The 23,535-nt window shown below is 42.0% G+C and overlaps 1 protein-coding gene across 3 annotated transcripts; it reads right to left on the reverse strand.

Annotated features, from left to right (window-relative positions):
- Window positions 1-659: 659 nt before the first annotated feature.
- On the reverse strand, window positions 660-21,076 carry ENTPD4 (ectonucleoside triphosphate diphosphohydrolase 4). Of its 3 annotated transcripts, none has more exons than XM_008063564.2 (12): window positions 20,965-21,076; window positions 18,904-19,101; window positions 17,824-18,029; window positions 13,958-14,108; window positions 13,084-13,187; window positions 11,501-11,560; window positions 11,090-11,220; window positions 8,990-9,156; window positions 5,071-5,395; window positions 3,560-3,645; window positions 2,233-2,394; window positions 660-1,093 (listed from the first exon to the last, which is right to left on the reverse strand). In XM_008063564.2, exons 1-12 carry the CDS (start codon window positions 20,970-20,972, stop codon window positions 865-867), a joined length of 1,827 nt encoding a protein of 608 aa, XP_008061755.1. In that variant the 5' UTR covers window positions 20,973-21,076; the 3' UTR covers window positions 660-864. The 3 variants fall into 3 exon arrangements, with proteins under 3 accessions (XP_008061755.1, XP_008061754.1, XP_008061756.1); XM_008063563.2 differs by having other exon boundaries at window positions 11,066-11,220; XM_008063565.2 differs by having other exon boundaries at window positions 11,066-11,220; window positions 18,904-19,059; window positions 20,965-21,024.
- Between the last annotated feature and the right edge of the window lie 2,459 nt (window positions 21,077-23,535).

Here is a 23,535-nt window from a genome sequence, read left to right on the forward strand (position 1 = left end):
TTCATTCAAAAACAAAGTGTTTTAAGGCTACTGAAACATGAGATAAAGAAAATAATTACCTGTGGTCAGGAAACATAACAGCAATGGGGATTTTCTAAATAAAATGAACCAGTAAATTCTGAAGTGTGTGTTTCTAAAGAACCAGTACTGTCTTCCCTCATTCTGGTTTATTAAGATTTCTTTCTTTCTCTCTCTCTCTTTCACACACACACACACACACACACACACACACACACACACACACACCCAGCCAACAGTTCACATTTTTCACGTCTCACGTCTCTTCACTATCAATTTTATAATGATTACCTCCTGGTGCCTGTATTTCTCTATTTTGGATATAGATGATTTTACATTTTTAAACCTGCAAAGAAGACATATACAGTGACAGATCTGAACCATAAATAAAAGTTAAACATCATCCTCTTTACGTTAGAGCTTTCAAGATAGAGAAAACAGAGGCTCATCATTTCAGGCAGTGAGGTTTTGGTTCTGTAAAAGCCACTCTTCAGTCCCATCTCCTCAGACAGAATGCATTTTCATATGTCCCTCCAGTATCAAGGTGCATTTGTTTAAAATTTAACATACCGTAAAAAACCCCAAAAGTCTTGTCAATTTTTGGCAGACATCCTATGCTGCAAAAATCAAACGACTTTCCCTTTTTCCTACTCCTCAGTTTAAAGCTGTATTCAAAAGACTAAATGCAATGCTTCTAGGACAGCAGGGCTTACAAACAGTGGGTTTTGTTTTTCTTTTAAGGAACAAAAAAGGGAAAGAAAATAAAACCAGAAGAAAATGAAGAGGAGAAACCCTGAGGCAAGTGGCTTTTCCTTGGAGCGTCTTCCTGGAGCTGTGTAGCTGGCTTCATAACGTCCCTGCAGCCTTCTGGGAGGGCAGGCCTTCCTCCATCCAGAGCGCAGAGGCCGAGCCGTTCCGCAGCGTTCGCCGATGGATGCGTCGGAGCCGCAGCAGGTAGAGCAAGATGGCCAGCAGGACCACCAGGAAGCAGCCGGAGAACAGGTAGTGGTTGTAGACAAAGGAGACGCCCCGCCAGTGGGCGTGGCTGGCCCGGAACACCTCCTGCTGGATGTCTCTGCCCACGTGGAGACCAGAAACCAACAGGTAAGCGAGGGGGTGGGTGGAAGCAGTACACAGGGCTGGAGTGGAAAGGCCTAATGCAGGGCCCCGCTCCTCAGGTGGGAGCATTGACCCCAGGGGCTGAGACTCAATTTCCTTATATAATTCATTTCAGAAAATGGAGGACAGCAATGTGGGGGACTTTTGAGTACTCATGAGATAACATGCAGAGGTGTGCTCTGAAGTCTGTCGATATAATTTGGGTAACAAAAATCAGAGAAATTTAGAAGACCTGTGAGGGTTTCTCTAATATATGAAAGTCAACATGAAATCAAACCACAGGTCTGTGATTCATCATACCCACTACTCACAATTTTTGCAGCGGACCCAGCTAAAAGTATTGCTGGGAGATGCTCAATTACATGGGAGAAGAGCTGAGCTAATATCTTATTTATCAGGTAACAAGTGTTCTTAACACAGGTCAGCTGACAGCAGGTCTGCAAATGTGAGTCAGAAAAAATGTACATCTTTACCAATCTCTGTCTGAAATTTAGTTATTTCCTTGGGTCATGAATATAAGCAACAAACTATTGCAGGATTGGCAGCACCTGCAACTTTCTTACCAGTGAAAGTCACAGATCTTTCACATCATGCTATGGTGTACACTCATCACGACCTTGAAATTATACAAGTACTAGTCCTGCTGCCAGATCTCGTGATTTAATATGTTAATAAAGCACATATATAACTATATCACAAATTTGTTTTCTGTAGTATTTTGCTAAATGTACCTTAATACAAGTGTTTCCTTTGTAATCCTATGTATTTACCTTAGGCATTTAAACACGGTATTTTGAGAAGGGGCCAAAGCCTGAACGGACTTTTTTGCAGAGGTCAGGGAACAGACAGTTGAGAATAATCTAAGACAGGGCAGGAGCACAGAACTGCTGTGTGTTACGGGATGAGCAGGGGCACAGGTGGTGGCACTTGTGGGGAGTTGTGGGGGACAGAAGGCAAGCGTCACTGATCCCACAATTCTGCCACGGCCAGCCCTAAAAGCAATACCCCCAACACCCACAAGCCACCACTGCCATGAGGCATTTTACCTGTAGAAAAGCAGTTTTTTGACTCTTATTACTAAATCTGCAGTCTTACCTTAAGGGTAGAAAGCGGGTCCTGTAAAGGATTGCTCCCAGGGTCCACTGCACCTCCTTGTCATAAACTTGCAAGGCAGTCTTTAAGCTTTTGTAGTTGACAGGAAACGAAAAGCCCCTATGAAACACCTCAAACATCCAGGCAGACTTGAAACACTGATACCTACAATACCAAACACAAGTCAGATTGCTTCACTCATAAAACGGCACCATACACAGAGACAGTCGTCCCCCCCAAGACCCGCAGGAAGCAGAGGCTTCCGTGGGCTGGCTCCTGAGCGGCCAAATCCACTGTATGGGTTCCAAGTCGATTTACTTGGCCTATGCCCCCTGTCCCACAACATGCAACAGTTCACCTGTCAGAACCAATCAGTTCCTGGAACTTGATCTTGGTATAAATCAATACCATGACAGATTTCCCCTCAGGCATTCCATCATTTATTATTGACTAAGTACGGTGCAAGTTTCAACCTCTCTGCACCTCAGTTTCTTTATTATAAAATGAAATGGTAGAAATGTCCTTTTCAGCACCGATATTCTATGATTTTACATATGTATTAGAGGCTCGTTTTTTGTAAAGCACTGTGCTGAGCAAGTAATAAGATACAATCATTAGTAAGATACAATCTCTGCACATGACTTATAATGAAAGGGAATTTTTAAAAAGGAACAGGCTGAGCTCAGTGGCTCAGCCTGTAATCCCAGCACTTTGGGAGGCTGAGGCGAATGGATGGCCTGAGCCTGTGGGTTCGAGACCAGCCCTGGCAACTTGGCGAGACCTCTCTCTACAGTAAATAAAAAAAAAATTAGCCAGGCATGTTAGTGCTTGCCTGTAGTTCTGGCTACTTGGAAGGCTGAGGCAGAAGGATCAATGGGAGCACAGCAGATCGACGCTGGGGTGGCTGTGAGTGTGCCACTGCACTCCAGCCTGGGTGACAGAGTGAGACTCCAACTTAAAAAAAAAAAAGCAACAAATAACTATAAAACAAAACAGAATATAAAGGCTCAGAGAGAGAGGGATGGAGTCTAGCTGAATGGGCAGAAGACTGAAAAGGAACAATCTCTGGCCTGATATCTCAGCAGGACCCGAACAAACAAAGTTATGGCAGGGGAGTTTCAGGGGGAAGGGACAATAAAAGTGATTTAAAAAAATAGGATATGTCTCAGCACAACTATTTGTCCCATTTGAAAGGAGCCCAGGGTGGATGAGAAGCAACAGTGAGGATCATAAGAGGAGAGACAGAGCCCAGGGCATGGCAAGCGAGTGGGGCCACCACCGACTTAATGATTTCTTAAAAACACCTGGAATTTGACCTTCTGGAACTTACTTAAGCCTATGGAGGTCAGCATGAGAGGCATACAGTCCTCGGTCAAAGCGCTCCCGCAAGATCGACCATTTTGTTGCACAATAATCCTGAAAGAAATTTCATCCAAAATAAATCATTAGTAAAGGCTTATTAGAACATTTTTATTTTTAAAATGGCTTACCAAATCCATATTCATAACAAGCATATCCTTCCAGTTAGGCAACACACAAGCTTCACTTGCACAATGAATACACTCGGTGAATACTTGCTAATTAGCAAACACAATGCTTGTTCCTTACCTTAAAATTCTGCCAAGGCTTTTGGTAAAGAGAATTCCACTGCCCACAACCAACCTCTTCAGAACTGTTGTTTCTCCCCCCATGACTAACTGCATGTTACAGGTACAGACTTTGGAAAAGTGAAGCAGTAGTTTAGCTAGTTCAAACTAAGTGCCTATGTGTGTGCGAAGACAATGATGCTTACAAAAGGCTTTGCCTTTAAGAGAAGGGAAAGAGAGCCTAGTTCTTCCTGAAGCTATTCGCAATAACATTAACAATTAACATTACTGAGCACTGCATACGTGCTTCCCCTGAATCTATGACTTAACTCCTCGACATGACTACTATCTTGACCTTTATTTAAAGGAAAAATAAATTGAGGTTCAGAGAGGTGGGAGACATGTCTGGATGTGCAACAGGGAACACGGGGAACAGCTCTCAGCCTGGGGTGAGGGGTCAGCATAGACATTTTAGGAAGAGGAAGTCCACGCAGAAAGACACAGATGAGAAGTAGCAGAGTGTGACGGATATAAACGGCTTGACATGATTAGAATGTAAAGTAATCTAGACTTTGAAACAGACCTGAAAAGTAATATCACACTTGGTGATTGACTATGGGGGTGTACAGGGATGGATGAATGAGTGAGAGGGAGAAGTCTGCAACTCCTAGGTTTCAGGGTGGGGAATCGTTGGTAACGCCATTAACCAAGATAGCACAGGAAGGGAATGAGGAATGAGGAGAAAACGGTGGGTTTGTTTGGAGTTGTGGAATCTATTGGGCAACTGGGTAGAGGTCAGGACTGGAGCTTCTTCTTGAGAGGCTGAAACAAACCATGAACATGGATACGACCATCCAAGAATCTGGAAGTCAGGCACCACCAATGTTTAAAGGCATCAGGAAGGCAGGGAGGACAAGAGAGCAAGAGAGTCCTGGCAGCTAAGGGTGTGGGAAGGCCAGCAGGAGTGTTGTCAGATGCAGCAGAACAGAACAGTGACACGAGGGACTATAATTTGGAGGTACTGGTGACCAGAGTATCTAATGGAGTGGTGGGCAGAAGTCGGCTACAGGACATTTTTCCTTCCGCTGTGACTAGTGAGCCTCCCCCAGTCACAGGGAACAGGATTCTCAAGATGCTACAACCTTCCATACTCCACCCATGACTGTGAATGTGAAGAAAGGGCATAACTTGCCACTGTCCACACTGGTCTCTCAAAAGCATGCATGAGCAGATGGATGGCGTCTTTGAAAGTTACCTTTGCAGCTTTAGTAAATTTAGCAGCATTGTAGTCTCCCCCCATTCGCAACACATCCTCGGTGCAGTAGTAGAATTCAGAAAAGCCATAGAATTCACTGTTCTGGAAGTGAATTGGGGGCTGGTAGATCCCGTTAAGGGAAGTCTGTGTCTCGTTTGTTTTATTCATGAAAGGCTGGATAGTCTCTCGACACAGGTCGAAGTCTCCAGTTCCTCGTAGGTAGATGGTCTGTCCATTTTGCTGGATTTCATCCTTAATGTCTAGAGGGAGGCAGGGGTCCAGGTATGGAGCATCAGGAGTCAGGCCAGTCTGTTTACCCAGGAGCCTGCAGCACAAAGAGAAACCTTATCACGAGTCCTACAGAAACTGTTTCGAACAAGTGGCTGCAAGCCCACTTCTCAAAACATGTTCTGTGGGACACTAGTCCTACAGGACTGTGTCTGCATGAGCACAAAAGGCTTCTGGGAGAATTAATACACTGGAGTCCTTTCTGGAGACTCAATATGCAACTGTGTACAGTGAGCAGGTTACCAGTCCAGCTCAACGATGTGTCTATTACCTGACACTTTTCATTCCCTGCAATGCAGCCTGGCACTCCCAGCCGCCGAGTACTCAGCAGCTGTATTGCTTCTAGCCCAATTCTGTCACTAGTCTTGTGGTTTTACCAACATATACAGATGTATGAAATGTGACTGGGAAATGAAGTAACTGGTCCTGAGAAAACCAGGTTAGATGTTTTAAAAAACCATGATAAGGACAAGTTGCTAGAAAACTGTTGTCAAACTAGGTGTGGGAAAGATTTTTAAAACTGGAGAAAATAATAAAAGTCTACAAGGATTTGGTAGCAAATTGCTTCCCAAATGTCTTCAAGCCCTCAGTATTCTCTAAAGAAAGCCAAACTGACAGTATATGGCAGAGAAATGCAGTCTAAAAAGAGAACTTGGTACAGAGCAAAAGATCAGCAAATGAACACAAAAGTTACAATAGAACATTCAAGGCCTGAGTCTATTTTTACAATTCTGTTTCTATTTTTTTTTTTTTTTTTTTTTTGAGTCGGCATCTCACTCTGTTGCCCAGGCTAGATTACACTGGCATGATCACAGCTCACTACAGCCTTGATCTCCTAGGCTCAGGCTATCCTTCTGCATTAGCCTCCCAAGTAGCTGGGATGACAGGCGCATGTCAGCACACCTGGCTAATTTTTTTTTTTTGTAAAGACAAAGTCTCACTATATTGCTTAGGCTAGTCTTGAACTCCTGGCCTCAAGCAATTCTCCAGCCTCAGCCTTTCAAAGTGCTGGCATTATAGGTATGAGTCATGGCGCCTGGCTTCAACTTATTTTTTTAAAATATTGGCCCTAACTGCAAGATGGAAGTTTCCATTGTACTATAGGGTCTGAGAAGTAGGAAAAAAACGTTAATGGTGCTAACTGAAAGGCTCTGGGCTTATGATTTCCCAGTGAAATTTCTGGGAATTAACATCTGTCATCCTACTGAGTTGATGTCGAATATACTGAAATCACATTGGTCTGACGGGTGTTTAACTGTCAGAGTCAAGTTTTTTCTTTCCACTCACCTGATAAGTTGCATATACCTCAGATCAGGGCTATTCATCATGTACTTGAATGTAACACATTAAGGTCTTTGTCGTAAAAAAGTTGAATTTTATTTCTTTGGAGAAGGAGTCTCACTCTGTCGCCCTGGCTGGAGTGCTGTGGCACACTCACAGCCACCCCAGCATCGACCTGCTGGGCTCTGGTGATCCTTCCACCTTAGTCTTCCAAGTAACTGGAGCTATAGACATGCGCTACCATGCCCAGCTAATTTTTAATTTACTGTAGCGACGAGGTCTTGCCAAGTTGCCCAGGCTGGTCTTGAACCCGTGGGCTCAGGCAATCCACTTGCCTCAGTCTCCCAAAGTGCTGGGATTACAGGCTGAGCCACCAAGCCTGGCCAAAATGTTTAATTTTTAAAAACACCACTATGAATAGCAAAGAGATAAATGCACATTTCAAAGGTAAATTCGTGACATATGAAACACTTATGATTATAAAAGTCCAAGAGTAGTTAAATATATACCCCATGCTACTATCTTTAGTTGACCTACATCTAAACTAAGAGGTACCACTGAATGGTCCATTATACATAGTTTTTTTGTACATTGGTTTTTTACATTAAAACTAATTAGTGAAAATTAGAGCTTTGGAAGAAGGTATTAAGTGAATATAAAAAATATGATTCAAATATCTTTTATAAAATATTTTTCTTTCTTTTTTTTTTGAGTTAGAGTCTCACTCTGTCACCCAAGCTGGAGTACAGTGGCATGCTCATGGCCACCGCAGCCTCGACCTGCTGGGCTCAGGTGACCCTTCTAGCTCAGTCTTCCAAGTAGCTAGAACTACAGGTATGCGCCATCACGCCTGGCTAATTTTTTGATTTATTGTAGAGATGAGGTCTCGCCAAGTTGCCTAGGTTGGTGTCAAACCTGTGGACTCAGACAGTCCTCTCACCTCAGCCTCCCAAAGTGCTGGGATTAAAGGCATGAGCCACCATGCACGGTCTATAAAATATTTCTATTTAAAGAGTATTACAAAAAAATAATTATATCAAAATGTGCTAGATATCAGCTAACATTTTTAAAAAAAAACCATGGGTCTATCATTTTCATAATTAACACTGTTCAATTAACTTTTGGAACAGGCATAGAAAAAGGTTTTTACTACTTTTCCTATTTACATACCTGAATTTCTGGTAATGTGAAACTGAATAGCTCTGAATTGGTCTTTTTTAAAGTTCAGGCCTTCAATGCTTATTAATATTAAATTGATCTGCCTGAGCCTGCAGGTTTGAGACCCACCCAGGCAACTTGGCGAGACCTTGTCTCTACAATAAATAAAAAACTAGCTGGGCCCGGCAGCGCACCTGTAGTTCTGGCTACTTGGAAGGTTGAGGTGGAAGGATTGCCAGAGCCCAGCAAGTCGAGGATGCAGTGGCCGGAAGTGGCCACTGCACTCCAGTCTGGGTGACAGAGTGAGACTCCAACTCAAAACATAAAAATTAAAAAAAAGATTAAATTGATCAAAGAAGTATACTATTGCTTAGCTTACTTAGCACTATAAATTAGGCCTTATCCCCCTCAAAATTTCTTCATCAAAACAAACAAACAAAAAAAAACACAGTAATGAATAGGATATTTTACATAGCCCAGATTCAGATTTTTAAATTTATCCACACAGCTTTCTGTTCGTATGGACTAATTTCAAATAAATAATTGCTATTTACTTACACTTAGAAAACTTAAACTGATAAAATCAGTGCTGCTTTTGTTTTATTTATTTTTATAACAGAATTCACACACATTGCTTTTTTAATAAAAGTTTCAATGCTAAAATGTTTAAAAACTACAAACTCTGACTTCTAAATCATTTCTTTCCCTTGAACACCTCCCTCCACGATGGTTTTTATCTACTAAATGGTGGCACAGGCTGGCTACCCAGTCTCCAGAATGTCACGCATTTCAATCATCTCAGCAGTGACAAGAGCGCACACTACCTGCAGGTGTCCAGGTCATCAGCAGTGCCACAGGTTCTGAGGTTCCCCACGGCTCTGCAATCATGAAGAGCACTGCCCAAGGCTCAAAATTATTCTACAGCCTGATGGTGCAATTTCTAATCCACAGGCAAGATGCAGGTCTGAGTGAGAGAGTGAGAGCAAGGTTCTTCTGGAGCCTGGCGGGACAGAGGGCTGGAACAGGACCCTGGTGTGTTCTCATTCCTCCACCTGCTGTGCTAACGGGGAATACGAAGCTGACAGTGTGGCACGCTTTTGCTGATTGATTTCTCCCCGTTTTGCCTGGATCTGTTCTTTAAGAAGTGAGATCTAGGTTTACAAGTGATTGCCAGGTGGCGAAAGTGCTGTACCTGTTCTTTTGAACTGTGTTGGCAAATATTCTGTCTTCATATCTCTGTCGAGCGGCATTGCCACCAAACCCAAGAAATGTGGCCACGTAGACTCGGTACACGTGCTCAGTTTGGTGAACATCACATCCTAAGTTAAATTCGGCTAACAAGTTTTTAGCTACTTCCTCCTGCAGACATAAGGATAAAAAACTTTAATATTTTAAGAAACTTTAACCTCGTGTTTAAAAGAAGGATCTAAAAAACGTCTCCTCTAAAAGGGACAAAAAAGTTTGCTTCTGCATTTCTCAAGGATCCCTCCAAGCATTCCTCACAGTTCAATATGACAATTCTGACACAGAAAATTTCAGATGGGCTACAGATTTGTGATTTTGTTACAACTTTCTGAAAGAGGAAGTCAGCAATATAGTTCATACCCTCTGACTGATAAATCATTTACGGAACCCTACTGTGGAAATAAATCCAAACACAGAAACGTTTCTATACCCAAAGACATCCTTTGTAATTCTATAACAGAAAAAACTGGATGTTATCTAAATATACAATACCAAGGAAAGATTAAGTCAGGAATCAAATAGTTTAAGAAGGAACATGTTAGCTGGGCTCGGTGGCTCAGCCTGTAATCCTACGCCTTCGGGAGGCTGAGGTAAGTGGATTGCCTGAGCCCGCAGGTTTGAGACCCGCCTGGGCAGCGAGACCTCATCTCTACAATAAATCAAAAAAATCAGCCGGGCGTGGTAGCGCGTGCCTGTAATTCCAGCTACTTGGAAAGCTGAGGCGGAAGGATCGCCAGAGCCCAGCAGGTCGAGGCTGCGGTGGCCGGAAGCGGCCACTGCACTCCAGTCTGGGCGACAGAATGAGACTCCAACTCAAAAAAAAAAAAAGAAGGAACATGTTCACACACTGTTAAATAAAGGACACAAAATCATATGAACCAAGTAAGATTTTAACAACCATATTTTTTAAAAACTATACATAAAAAATAAGTCACCAAAATGTTAACAATAGTTTTGGAAAATGAGTCCATGGGAAATTTTTAATCTTACTTGTTCAGAATTTTTCCCCAACTTTTTTTTCTTTATTAAGGGAGGGGAATATGATTTTTTATAGAGAGTATGATAGTTTCTAGAGGCATGTCTGGAATGGGAAGCAGAAAACACAAATTATAATACTTGAATTTATAAAACATTTCCCCAAAGAGCTTAATAAAGATACCAATCACATTTATTGAGCACATACTAGGTAGTCAGTACATTAGATACAGAATATGCATGATCTCATTTAAACCTCATAACAGCCCAAGCTGTAGGTATTCTCATTCACACTCATAGATGAAGAAACTGGCTCAGTGCAGCTTTGTGACTCGCATAAGGCCCCACAGCTAGTGAGGAGTAGGAAGATGAAGCAACCCAGGCCTGTCCAGCTCCACATTCTCACTTTAACCAGCTCACTATGCTGCCTCCCCACCTTCTAGGGGAAAATGCAGGAAGCCAGGTTTTGGTGTTAATTGACAGTTGAACAGTAGCAGCATTAAAGACATGTAGCAATAAACACATCTGGAAGCCAGGTTGGAGATCTCTAGACAAGGCTGTCCAGGCAGCCACTCACAAAGCACCGAACTCTCAGTGTGTGTGGTGTGGAGCAAAGATAAAGCAAATCACAGGTTCAGAAATGTGGAAGCAGTGGATACAAACCTCAGTCCTTCCTGGAAAGGGTCAAAAGCTGTCAGAGACATTTTTAAGAACTGCCCCCAATTATAACTTTAAAAACCTGATGCTATCAAATTACATTTTATGAACCCTGTGGAGAAAATATAAACAGAAACTCAAGCATGCGACTACATATATACCAAAGAAAAACTCTAAGTTCCAAAAACAAACCAGCTGATCTCAATGAACAAACACAAGTGGCTCAGCCGAGGTCTGCCTGGCTCCTCTGTCTCCTGGCTCCTGGCTGAGAGGTGGCACCCCAGCAAGCACAGGAAGGATGTGTTCAGACTCAGAAAACAAAACAAAAACGGATGGAGACATGTTAAATGAAAACCAAACCAAACAGAAGGAAATCGGTACAGATAATGACCTGCTGTGAGGAGGCAAAGCTTACAGTTTTGGGGACTTCATATGCTATCTGAGTGGACACGCCGCCCATGTCGAGAATGCCCGCTGTCCTCTTACGGACAATGGCTTCGCTGCTTTCACTTCCAGGAATGTTCACTTCCACAACGGCCTCATCATCTGGAAAGCACAGGGAACGCTCACTGAGCAGAACGCATCTGGGGAACGGGGCTCTGCCGAAGTCACCTTGTTTCCTTGGTGCATTTCAAGCACATTTAGGCAAACCCAGTCTACTCCTCCCAACCGGAATCAAGTTTAGTTGTGTTCAATGGCAGCTCCCCTCACCCTACTCCTACACACTTAGCAGCGTCACAAAAGGTAGCTCCTTCCTCAGACTTTGGGTTAAATAGAAAGCCCTCAATTTCTAGTTAGACACATGAGTTGGAAACATGACACTTACCATCCTCAATATGCTCGAATCGTCCGAGGACAAAGTTAATGCCAATCCAAGCATACACACCTACAGACATTTCATAGGATGAAGAGAAGAATAAAGTTTTAAAACATTTTGTATAAGTCTTATCAATGCAGTCTGTGCAAATATCTCATTTATTTTACTATCCTATGGAAACATAATCTGAAATAACACATTTCTACTGATGTTTTTCTCTTTTCCTAATGGTGTACCAAGAACTCTCAACTTTAATATTTATAGTTTTATATCTTTTACATAAGTTGAGAATATAATTTCCAAGGTGCTAGTTCTCCTTTGAAATTTAAGGGTTGTTTCAACATACTAGTGTTTTGACTTTTTATGAAGTTAAACCTACCAATGACAAGATTTTTAAAATTCACGTTATCTTCTACCCTTCTCTGTCCTTCATCCTTCCCACTCACTCAGGCGCCGTTTCGGCATCTATTTTCATATTTCCTACATCTAATCGTTACCCATTTCCATTGTTACCTTGATGTCAGTCATTACGGGGAGCAGTGAGGGACCCAGCTAATAATTCTCCTGCCCCTACTTCTCTGCTGCAACCCACTCTATCTGCTATTGGACTGATCTACAGAACACAGCCCAAACTCCTGGATCAATAATCCAAGACCCGCCCAACTTTTAACATTACCAGCACCTTTCAAAAGGGCCATCATATGGTCAAACAAAAACATTTTTTGTTCCTGTCTATACTACATCCTTTTCAACCTGTATTGACTCAAATTCTTTCTCCTGCCTAGAATATGTTCATAACCCTCCCTCAGAGCTCTGCCTTTGCCATACTCTAGCATGTTCTCTTTAGAACTATTCCTTAAGGCACAGTTCAAATGTCACTTTCTCTATGATGGCCCTGGCTAGGAAAAAAGATACCTCCCTCTTTTGAACTCCTGTGATATTTCTTCCTTAACTTTCCTCTGGCACCTGAAGCTACCTTGTATAGCAGCTAACTATATACCTCACTTGTCTATAAGCAGCTCAATGGCTGTATGTGGATTTCACCCAATTTTGTATTCCCTCCAGTGCTTCTAACATAGGAAGAATTTACTGAAATGACAGATGACTTTGAAATAAATACCTCCTAGTCTCCATTTCTAGCAACTATCCCCCAATAATTTCACTGACTTGTCATTGATTCTCAAGTAGGATCATTTATTTGAAAACAGAACTCAGATCTTCTCAGTGTATCAAAGTCTAGAAGAATTTCCCCTTTTTAGCAAGTAAATCAGAGATTCCAATAGCTCAATTATTATAATTCCAGGAAGCCATATAACTTAGGCAAGAAACACACATTTTTTCCATCAAAATAAGTTTTTATCCAACTATGTTCTCTAAATGTGGTAAAGACAAACTTAATTTTTAGGTGATAAAGATCAGTCAGGAAAGAAACTAATTTAGTCATTTAAAAATCATAATATTAATATTTCAAGGTTATAATTTGCCAAATTCTAAGATATTAGGAGTAATTTAATAAAGTGTATACTGGGGAAAATAGAGATGATTTAGAGGAATAGCTCCTCAAATTTTAAGCTGAAGACCAATATACTCACCTTCTTGTTTCCCTGAAATCACTTCTGCATGAGAGTCAGAAAACAGAAAGTCAAAGTGCACAGGGATATCGGTTAGAAGGTCCTCCAGAATGGCCTTCTGCTGGCTGTAAGGCAACCCACATATTTACACACCAGATATTAAAGCTTGGATTTTTCTGTTTTGAAAAGGGGAAAAAAAAACCCCATAGCTCTGGTATATCTTATATAAAAGTTAATTTTTTTTTTTTTGAGTTGGAGTCTCACTCTGTCGCCCAGACTAAAGTGCAGTGGCACACTCCTGGCCACCGCAGCCTTGACCTGCTGGGCTCCGGTGATCCTTCCGCCTCAGCCTTCCAAGTAGCCGGAACTAGAGGCATATGCTAACACGCCCGAATAAGTATTATTTTATTGTAGAGACGAGCTCTCGCCAAGTTGCCCGGGTGGGTCTCGAACCCGCGGGCTCAGGCAATCCACTTGCCTCGGCTTCCCAAAGTGCTGGGATTACAGGCTGAGTCACTGAGCCTGGCCTAAAAGTTAATTTTAAAACCAAAGCAATTCATTCAAAAGATGTTGCAGAAAAGATTTTTCAAAATGAATAACTTGTGTGAATTACATGATTTCCAGATGTAAAACTACAACTGCAAGCGTTCTGTACATAAAAAAAAAATAGATTTGTTTTTAAAAAAGACAACTTTAAAGTTTACTATTTATAGTCATAAACAAGTAAATTAAGATAGCTGGTGAGTTCTGGCTAAGGAAAGAGTTCTGGTACTATTCTAGATTTGAGGAAAGTATTTTGAATGTCTTCCTTTTGATGCTGCTGCTGGGGGAGAACACCCCCCCCCCAGCATAAGCCCACCCTCACCCTTGCCCTTGCTCCCAGGCAAAGGATCACCTTTCAGGAAGGATTCTCATTCCAGCTGTGCAGAGAATATAGAGAGGTGTCTCTTTGTGTTTTGCCCGTGGCACGTGCTCGGCAGCAAAGTTCAAAAGCGGAGAAATGTAATCACTGACTTTCTCTGGAGAGGTAGCAAATTCTGAAATGCCTAGAGAAACAGGACACTTCTGTTAAGAAGCAGATATTTTAGCTAACATGTTATGTTTATCAGTGCAGCTAATTTTAGAGAAATTCAAGCTATACACTGCACTTTCCTAGTTTTCCCTATCCCTCTAGCAACTACTTTGACAGCCTCTCTTCCTCAAATGTTGGTGGCACTAAAAATTCAGTGCTATGTCCTCATCTTCTCAGTCATCAATGCACACAGACTAGCTGAGCATGCATCTATGTGGCAGTGCCTCGCACAAGGAATCACACCTGCCCTCAAGACCCATGTGCCCCTTCCTCAGGTGAGCTTACTTAACTCCCAAGGCACCCATCACCACCAACAGGCCATGGAGCTCCAGATGACCACCAGACACGCAAAGCTCTCTCCCCAGCTGTCAGGTCAGTGTGGAGTCACTGTCCACTGGACAAGGCCCTGGGCCCCCTCAAACACAGCCTGTTTAAATCTCAACTTTCACTATAGATCTGCTCTGCTTCTTACCTCCCTCGGTGACCACCAGCACTAGATACCCAGCTGCCCAACCCAGGATCCTAGAGAAAATCCTTCTCCTTCACCCAACATGCATCCTGCGTTTCAGAGATTGCCTCTCCTTGGTTCCTCTCTCATCAGTTCAGTTATCTTTCCCTTTCAGACCTCACCCCCTCTGCCAGCCTGTTGCAGTGCACACTAGCCTCCAGTCTTGACCATTCTCTCCCTGAACGATGCCTCTTCCTGCTTCAAATCCTTTTGTAGCTCCTCATGCTCTCCAGATAAAGCTCAGCTCTAAAACGGCATTCCCTGCTCTGTATACTTGCCCTTCCTTATCTCATCCCATATCCTTCCATTCGCCTTGAGCTACCCTGAACTGACACTTCTATGGGGCACTATACTGTGGCCTTGCAGCCTTTGCACCTCTACCAGGAAGGGCCTTCTCTGCCTACCGCCTTCACCTGGCTAACTGCTGTACACACATTCAGCTCTCCTCCATGGAAGCCTTCTCTAACAGAACCCCGAAGATAAGCTCTCATTACATTTCATGCTTACCCCTACTGCTAGCTATATACTGATTACAGCATACCACAGTTACCTATTTACTTGCCTGTCTCATTACTACTCAGTCAAGGGCACAAAATGTATCTTGTTCAAATTTGTATTCCTAGCACCTAACAAAGTGCCTAGCAAATAGCAGGCGTTCAGCACATATTTGTGGAATGAGTACATAAATGAACGAATATTTCCAGCTGTTATTTAGCTTCAGCTGACAATATTAAAAATGAAGGGGCCGGGTGTGGTGGCTCACACCTGTAATCCCAGCACTTTGGGAGGCCGAGGTGAGAGGATTGCCCGAGTCCAAGGGTTTAAGACCAGCCTGGGTAACTTGATGAGACCTCATCTCTACAATAAATCAAAAAATCATCAGGGTGTGGTGGCGCATGCCTGTGGTTCCAGCTACTTGGAAGGCTGAGGTGGAAGGATTGCCTAAGCCCAGCAGGTTGAGGCTGTGGTGGCTGTGAGCATGCCACTGCACTCCAGCCTAGGCGACAGAGTGAGACTCTGACTCAAAAAAAAAAAAAAAAAAAAGGGCATTTTAGAAGTCTAAAAATACCCTATTTTACTGATTAGAAAATTGTGAGCCCAGAAAAATTAGGCAATTTATCAAAGGAGTCAGCAGAAACTGGACTAGAGTCTTTTGACTCTACATACAATGCTATTACAACAGACACCCAGCCCTAAACTAGCTAGAATCTATTAAGAAAATTTCTAGAGCCTTGCTCTATGCTATACATGGGAGTTCAGGCTTTAGGACAGAGAAGTGGTATAAAAAGATATTCTGATATCCATTTCAAACACTTTGTATAGAGTGACAGAGAACCGTTTTCATGAGATTCTAGTGTATAACCTGGAATGATGTTGGAGTTGCTCCTTTGTTCTAAAAGGATAACTCCAAGGCATGAAAGTTTTCATCTTATTCCATGGGACCAATTTAATTACTGAGAAGAACCTGGTATGTGAAGCTAGGTGAAATGTGAAGCTAGGTTCTATTCTTTTACTTTTAGTCTTCTCATGAATTTTTTATTTGATCAATATTACTTTAACCCTGCAAATGTTTCTAGATTAGGGATACATAAAAATGTAATGGGCAGGAAAATAGAAAACCAAAACTTAAAAGGCATTCACTAAGGTTTAAAGAAAGAGTAATCTTTGTTCATGGAAATGTACTCTAATAACACAATAATGCTTGTATATAGACTCAGATTAGTTTCTCTCTCTGATCTAAAAAATGAATTAGAGATTTTGAATGTTGAGATCCAGCTGCACAAACACCAAAAAATAATCATCTTGTTAAGGGTTGCCTGAAAAAGGAGATGGGGTCTGAATTAGTCAGTGAGGAATGAAGACTCAAGGGGTCTACAGCCTCTGTAGTCAGTTAGGAACTGCTTTTGAGAATGTGTACTTTATCATGTTAAAATGAATATTCCTTTTAGTTATATTTCTGAGATGGAGTATAATAAGTTGTGATTATGATTATTTACCAATATTCTCTAATATTTTTAAAGATAAGTTCTTGGATTATTTGGATTTAAAATGTTACTGTTTACTATATTAGTAAAATGAAATAAAAGTGCTGCATCTCTACTAAGAGCTATGGTCTACTGTTGGAGATCAGTGGTGACCAACGATCAAGACATAAAAAGCTTGCATCAAAGGTCCTCCTGCTGCCTCCCGTTCCTAACACTCCTGACAGAAGGTGCGGCCTATGGAAATTGTGAACATACAGAAAAAGGTCAAGAATCTTTTTTTGTTTTTTAGTCAGAGTCTCACTCTGTCACCCAGGCAAGAGTACAGTGACATGATCACAGCACTGGCAGCCTCAATCTGCTGGGCTCAGGTGATCCTTCCTCTTCAGCCTTCCAAGTAGCTGGGACTACAGGTGCATGTCACCATGCCGAGCTAATTTTTTTTATTTATTGTACTGACAAGGTCTCGCCGTGTTGCCCAGGCTGGTTTTGAACTCCTGGGCTCAGGTAATCCTCTCGCCTCAGCCTCCCAAAGTGCTGAGATTACGGGCATGAGCCTCCATACTTGGTGAGAACTACTAATTTAAATTATCTCAATGGGGAAGCCAAATCTCAATTTTTACATGTCAATTGGCTTAGAAATTGTAGTATCTTTAAAAACTGGACATAATTAGATTAGCTTTAAGTTCTATGGTCACCCTTAATAAATAATTAAGTGATTAAAATATATTTGGGCAGCAAATGGAAATGGTGCCCAGTTTTATGTTTTAATTAGATGTCTAAAATATATTTGGGCAGCAGTTTTAAAAAATGACAAATATCTATCAATATATTAAGGTATAGATTTTCATGAATTATCTGAAATTACCTTGTCATTAGGGATAGACACCAATGGCTATCAAGTAGGAAAAAAACTCTCCATAATAATGTCAACCAGCAAATGTTTGAGTAGACATCATGAGTATAGAACTGTTTTAAATGCTATAGCAGACAAACAGACATGCTTTTTACCAATGTGTTAGTCATCCTATGCAAAAGGGAGAGAAAAGGGAAAGTGAAATAAGGAGAACCATCAGGTCCTGGCGTGAGCCTTGAAGTAGGGTGATGATGGTGTGGAGAGAAAGAGAACGATGTGGAAGACAGCACAGAGAATGAAAGGACAGAGTCTAGTTACCGGTCTGATACTCTCGTCTACATACCGGGTTTTATTTTCATTACCACTGGCTTTCGGTTTTTATCCCTCATTTGTCTGATATCCAGCAGATCATGTGGATTGCCATTATGCCTCGGCCAGCAATAGACAAATATTCGAGACCCACTGCTACCACAGTCCACCACGATCCCATAGTTCACATTGGGGTTATTGGTATCGGTAGCTTCAATGTCAGTCACTCGTGCCAAGTACCTTGTATAGAAAAACAAATAAACTTTTATGTAGAGAATGTCAACCTAGACCCTAGCAAAGAAAATGCAATAAATAAATACCAAGTCAGTGATTTCTGAGCTGTACAGCAGCGCCACTGTAACATTTTTACAACTGTGAAATGATTAAAGAGTGAAGAGTAAACAAAACAAATGATGGTGATAAAGATCATCCAAATCAAATGCACACTCATTATTCCTTTACAGAGTTCCAAACAAGTTCCAAAAAGCAAAACTCAATTTCAAACTACTGACATTAACTCAAAAATCAGCTTAAAATATATTAGAGGAGAAGCTTATGTATAAATTATTCCAAGGCCTCTTATGATATGAATTAGGTGGTCAGGAGTTAACCAGTTTTAGTTTAATTTGTCATGTCATGTTGCGTATACAGTACAGAATCTAGTTTCTACAGTCGCACACTCCTTAAGTTCCAACCTAACTCCAAATATCTTGAAGTAATGAAATGAAGGTCTGAATGTTTATGTTCCCCTAAAATTCATTTGCTCAAAACCAAATCACCAATGCAATCTATTAGGAGGTGGGATCTCTGGAAGGTGATTAGATTGTGAGGGCAGAGACCTCAGAGAGCTTCTTTGCCCCTTTCCATCATGTGAGGACCCAGCCAGAAGGCATCATCTCTGAACTAGGAATCTCAGGTTTTACAGTGCTGGTGATTAGACAAAAGTCTGCTGGCACCCTGATCATGAACTTCCCAACCTCCAGAAATGTGAGAAATAAATTTCTGTTGTTTATAACCTGCCCATTCTCTGGTATTCTATTATAGCAGCACAAACCAGATAAGACAGATAAGTTATGGCTTCCCACCTAGAACACAAATGTTTTTTATCTCTTACCTTTGAAATTTCTTGTCTCTGGAAAGCCTCCCATATTTATTTCGGATTATGACAACAGAAAAGTATAAAAGTGAAACAGCAGCAGCCAGGACACTGATGACAATAATTTGGCGTAAATTTGTATTCAGAATTCGAGGACACCCCACTGGAGAGATGCTAAAATGCCAAGAAGCAGGAAAAAGACAGGAGATGCCAATCCTGAAATTCCAAAAAACAGATTTTAAAGCCATCTACTCCAAGGAGGCCTTGGCTCACCTAAGTTAATCCTACAGTAAGATATTCACCTTGAGCTACTCCTGTTTCCCTCTCTCTGGGTATCCGTATATCAGCATCTTTCATAATTCTACAGAACCCATTACATTTGCTGCATATCTTGCTACAGAACCCATCATTATAACATCATAGGAGTGAGAATTAGGTCTTGATGTTTATGACACTTCTGTGTTTTCCCCTTTCTTTGAGAGCATGATGTAGATTTTTATTTTACCCTGCTTTGTTTTAAAAAAAATTAGAGACAGTTTATGAGAATTAAATTCAATAAGATAAATATATAAATTGATAATAAAATCAGGTTTAAGGATAATGAAACCAAAGGGAAACTTAGTATGTAGAAATGCATGTTGTAAGGGAGGCCGGAAAATGTGACTGCATCCTAGTGGCCAAAATATTGTCTATTACATCAGAAATATAAATAACTCAGGAGGACTAAATCTCTTAACACTGAACTCCAAGGCAAATTTCTCCCAGATGATTGACTGAATAGTGGGAGAAAACAGTATCTTTAACAGTTTCCCCATAATAAAGTCAATAAATTAGTTTTATACATCCTGTGTTTCTAGAAATATTCCTTTTAAAAAAAAATTTTTTTTTGAGTCAAAGTCTCACTCTATTGCCCAGGCTGGAGTGCAGTGGCACACTCACGGCCACCACAGCCTTGACCTGCTGGGCTCAGGCAACCCTTCCACCTCAGCCTTCCAAGTAGCTGGGACTATAGGCGTGCACAACCATGTCCAGCTAATTTTTTGATTTATTGTAGAGATGAGGTCTCACCAAGTTGCCCAGGTTGGTCTCGAACCCGTGGGCTCAGGCAATCCTCTCATCTCGGCCTCCCAAAGTGCTGGGATTATAGGCATGAGCCACCGTGCCCGGCCTAGAAATATTCCTGAGACATTTTTGCAATTAAATAGGAACTTTTCTACTCAGTTTATGCCAGGAATGACAGGTTCATTCTAGAACTGTTATTAGAATTAAAAAAAAAAACAAAACTCACTGTCTTTCAGATGAATTTTAATGTTTTACAGTTAATTTCTACACTTTTCACCTTGAAGAGTGCTTCACAGACTAAAATACTCCACTGATGAGCAGGTATCTTGCTATTCCAATGGAAGTTTCTATTTGTAGTCTCTAGTCTTCATGGAGGTTATTCATGGAGGTACTTTTTTCTTGAGTCACCCAGGCTGGAGCACAGAGGCACCCTCACAGCTCACCACAGCCTTGACCTCCTGGTCTCAGGCGATTCTTCCACCTCAGTCTCCTGAGTAGCTGGGACTATAAGAGAATGCTACCATGCCTGGGTAATTTTTTTCTTTTTTAATATTTATTTACTTATAGTGACAAAGTCACACTATGTTGCATAGGCTGGTCTTGAACTTCTGGGCTCAAGCAATCCTCCTGCCTCAGCCTCCCAAAGTGCTGGGATTACAAGTGTTAGCCACTGTGCCCAGCCATTCATGAAGGTTCTTAGGCCACTCCATGGTGTTTATGCTCCTCTTCCCAACGCCTCAGAGGTTCCAGTTATCCTGTGCTGAATATAACCCCCTTGCAAATCCCAACATGCATGCCTTGTCTGAGACTATACTAGCCTTTGAGGAACCCACCTGGCATTCACATTATTTCTGTAACAGGTGTCTCACTAGGCCCTGGAAGAATAAAAGTATTAAATAGAAATACAGCACAACTTCAAATACTTTCACTTGGAATTTAGATTTTTTTTTTCCTCTCAAGACCTATTTTTGCTGTACCCAAATCTCAGGTTTTGCAGTGATTAGGCCCATCACTCACCTCCCCATACTGGAAGGTCTGCGACCAGGCAGCGTTCTGGGAGTCAGACCTTCTCAAACACAGTTACAGAAATGATGCTGGGGTCCTCAGAGAGTCAGAGTCCTCCTGTTCCAGGAAGTGAGAAAGACCACAAATCAACATAAAGAAAACATCTACATTCTTTACCAAGTATATGCTTAAATCCAACCACACATAATCGGGTATACAATCCCTGCACTGAAACTGTTGGGAGGGTTTATTTTGAGTAGCATACTTCCAAGTTAATTTCATGCAGTCAGATATACAGGCCTAAATCAGAAGAAGTGATAGTTCCATTGGCACTAGTTAGTGCTCTCTACCGAAAGCGTCTCAAGTGACCCCAAAATATCAGGACATCAGATAGGCCTTAAATACCTTGTGGCACAGGGAAGACTTGGGGTGGAGGCAGGATGTAAGCAGAATTATCAACTCAATGGGAATTTGAAATAGCCATTCATTTGATAAATGCCTACTAGACGTCCCTTTTATGTACAAAGTACCACGCAAGGTATTGTGTTGCTACTCAGGCCTCTGTCTCCTGCACCATTATTGCTCCTCCTCCAGCCCCAGGCCTCAGACTGCCTGGAAGACAGGGGCCTGCAGCCAGGCCTCCTTTGACCTGCCCTAACCAAAGGCCCAACGGTCTCTATCTTTCAGCCCACAACGCTGCTTGACCTCTTCGGCCTGCTCTCCCCTTGAGCCAGCTTTTTAGCTGTAGAAGAGCTGCTAAGGATCCTCAAGTCTCTTCATTCCCTGGCAATCCCAAATGCTCTGCGGCTCCCAGGATTCTCCCTGTCGGAGCTCACACTTTTCGAACTATAACTGCTGTTCTGGTCAGCCTCATTACTGCTTTAAGGATCAGGTTGCTCAAAAATTTCCTTCTCCACCCCAGGCTTTTCTGCCTTGCATTTTCAACCGCCCACGAGCTATCTCTGAAAGCTGCAGAGAGGCACGGGAAACAGTTCTAAAATTCAGTCCTCTACCTCTTTTCTCCCAACCTTCCGGCCCCTGCAGTTCCAGTCTTGATCCCAACAAGTGCTTGAATCAGAAACAAGACAGTCATGCCTGACCCTTCCCCTTTATCATCTAAACCCAATTTCTCACAAATTCCTGCTACTTCTTTAACCTCAGGTTATATCCGTCCCTTTTCTTTAACACCTTTGCCTGGAGTCAGGTTCTCATCTCCTGCCTTCTCTAACAAAATAGCAGCCCAACTGGTCTTGTACCTGCTGCTTCAACCCAGTCTCCTCCACCCCACGCTCCCTCCAACACCCTCAGGCCCAGATTCTTCCTCTGCAGCTGATATTCACCCCACTCTACCCAAGATCCCAATTACATCCTCCTGTACTCAAAACCCTCCAAAGGCTTTTCTGACCTACAAAGTCCTATGGGATCTGGCACCTGTGACAGCTCTGACCTCATCGTCTACTTCCCCTTTTCGTTCCATGACCTCAGGCGCCCTAGCAGTTACCAAACATGACAGGCACCCACTCTCCAGTCTACTTAGGCAGTACAGGCATGTAACACAGGCACTGTGGCAGAAAGTTCTTCAAACAGCAATGATCTAATGCCCATCTATCCTTCTCGTCTCATCCCCTCACAGACCCCTCTATGACCCTAAACTCCAAACATACTAAACACAAGCTGCAGATCACTGAAAACTCTCACATTCCTCTCTCGGTGAGTCAGCTGCATTCCTAAGTATCCCTTCTTACACAAACCAAGCACGATTTCTCATATCCCCAGGGCATTTACTTATCACAGCAGCAGGTTATAGTATTATTCTTGTGGTTAACATTCTCATTACATGACAAGCCCCATCAGGGCAAGGACAGCCTCTAATTCTTGTTTCCCCAGTGACCAGTTCCTGCCACACAAGTGCTGAGCAACCACAGTTTGTTTGGCAAGTGGCTTTAAATGGGAGTCACAAAGATGAATCAGATTCAGACCCAGACCTAAAAGAATTTATAATCCTGTAGAGAGGATAAAACATACAAAGTTATTATCAAGTAAACAGTATTAATAATGCCCACCTGACAAAGGGAAAAGTCATCTTAATTAGTTCAAATTTTAAATAACAACAGATGCTGGCGAGGATGCGGAGAAAAAGGAGCGCTTCTACACTGCTGGTGGGAATGTAAACCAGTACAACCTCTTTGGAAGATAGTGTGGAGACTTCTGAAAGAACTAGAAATGGACCTTCCATATGACCCAGCAATTCCTCTATTGGGAATATACCCAGAGGAACTCAAATCATTCTACAAAAAGATACCTGCACACGTATGTTTGTTGCAGCTCTATTCACAATAGCAAAAACATGGAACCAACCATGCTGCCCGTCAAAGCTGGACTGGATAAAAAAAATGTGATACATATACACAATGGAATATTATGCAACCATAAAGAAGGACAAACATATGGACTTCGCAACAACTTGGATGGATTCAGAGTCTCTCATACTCAGTGATCTAACACAGAAACAGAGTACCATTTGTTTTAACTCATAAGTGGACCTTGAACAATTATTATAATACTATAAGAAAGGAATTGGCA

Source organism: Carlito syrichta, unplaced genomic scaffold (genome assembly GCF_000164805.1).
Source record: "Carlito syrichta isolate Samal-C Ts95f unplaced genomic scaffold, Tarsius_syrichta-2.0.1 Scaffold306946, whole genome shotgun sequence".
NCBI classification, from domain to species: domain Eukaryota; kingdom Metazoa; phylum Chordata; class Mammalia; order Primates; family Tarsiidae; genus Carlito; species Carlito syrichta.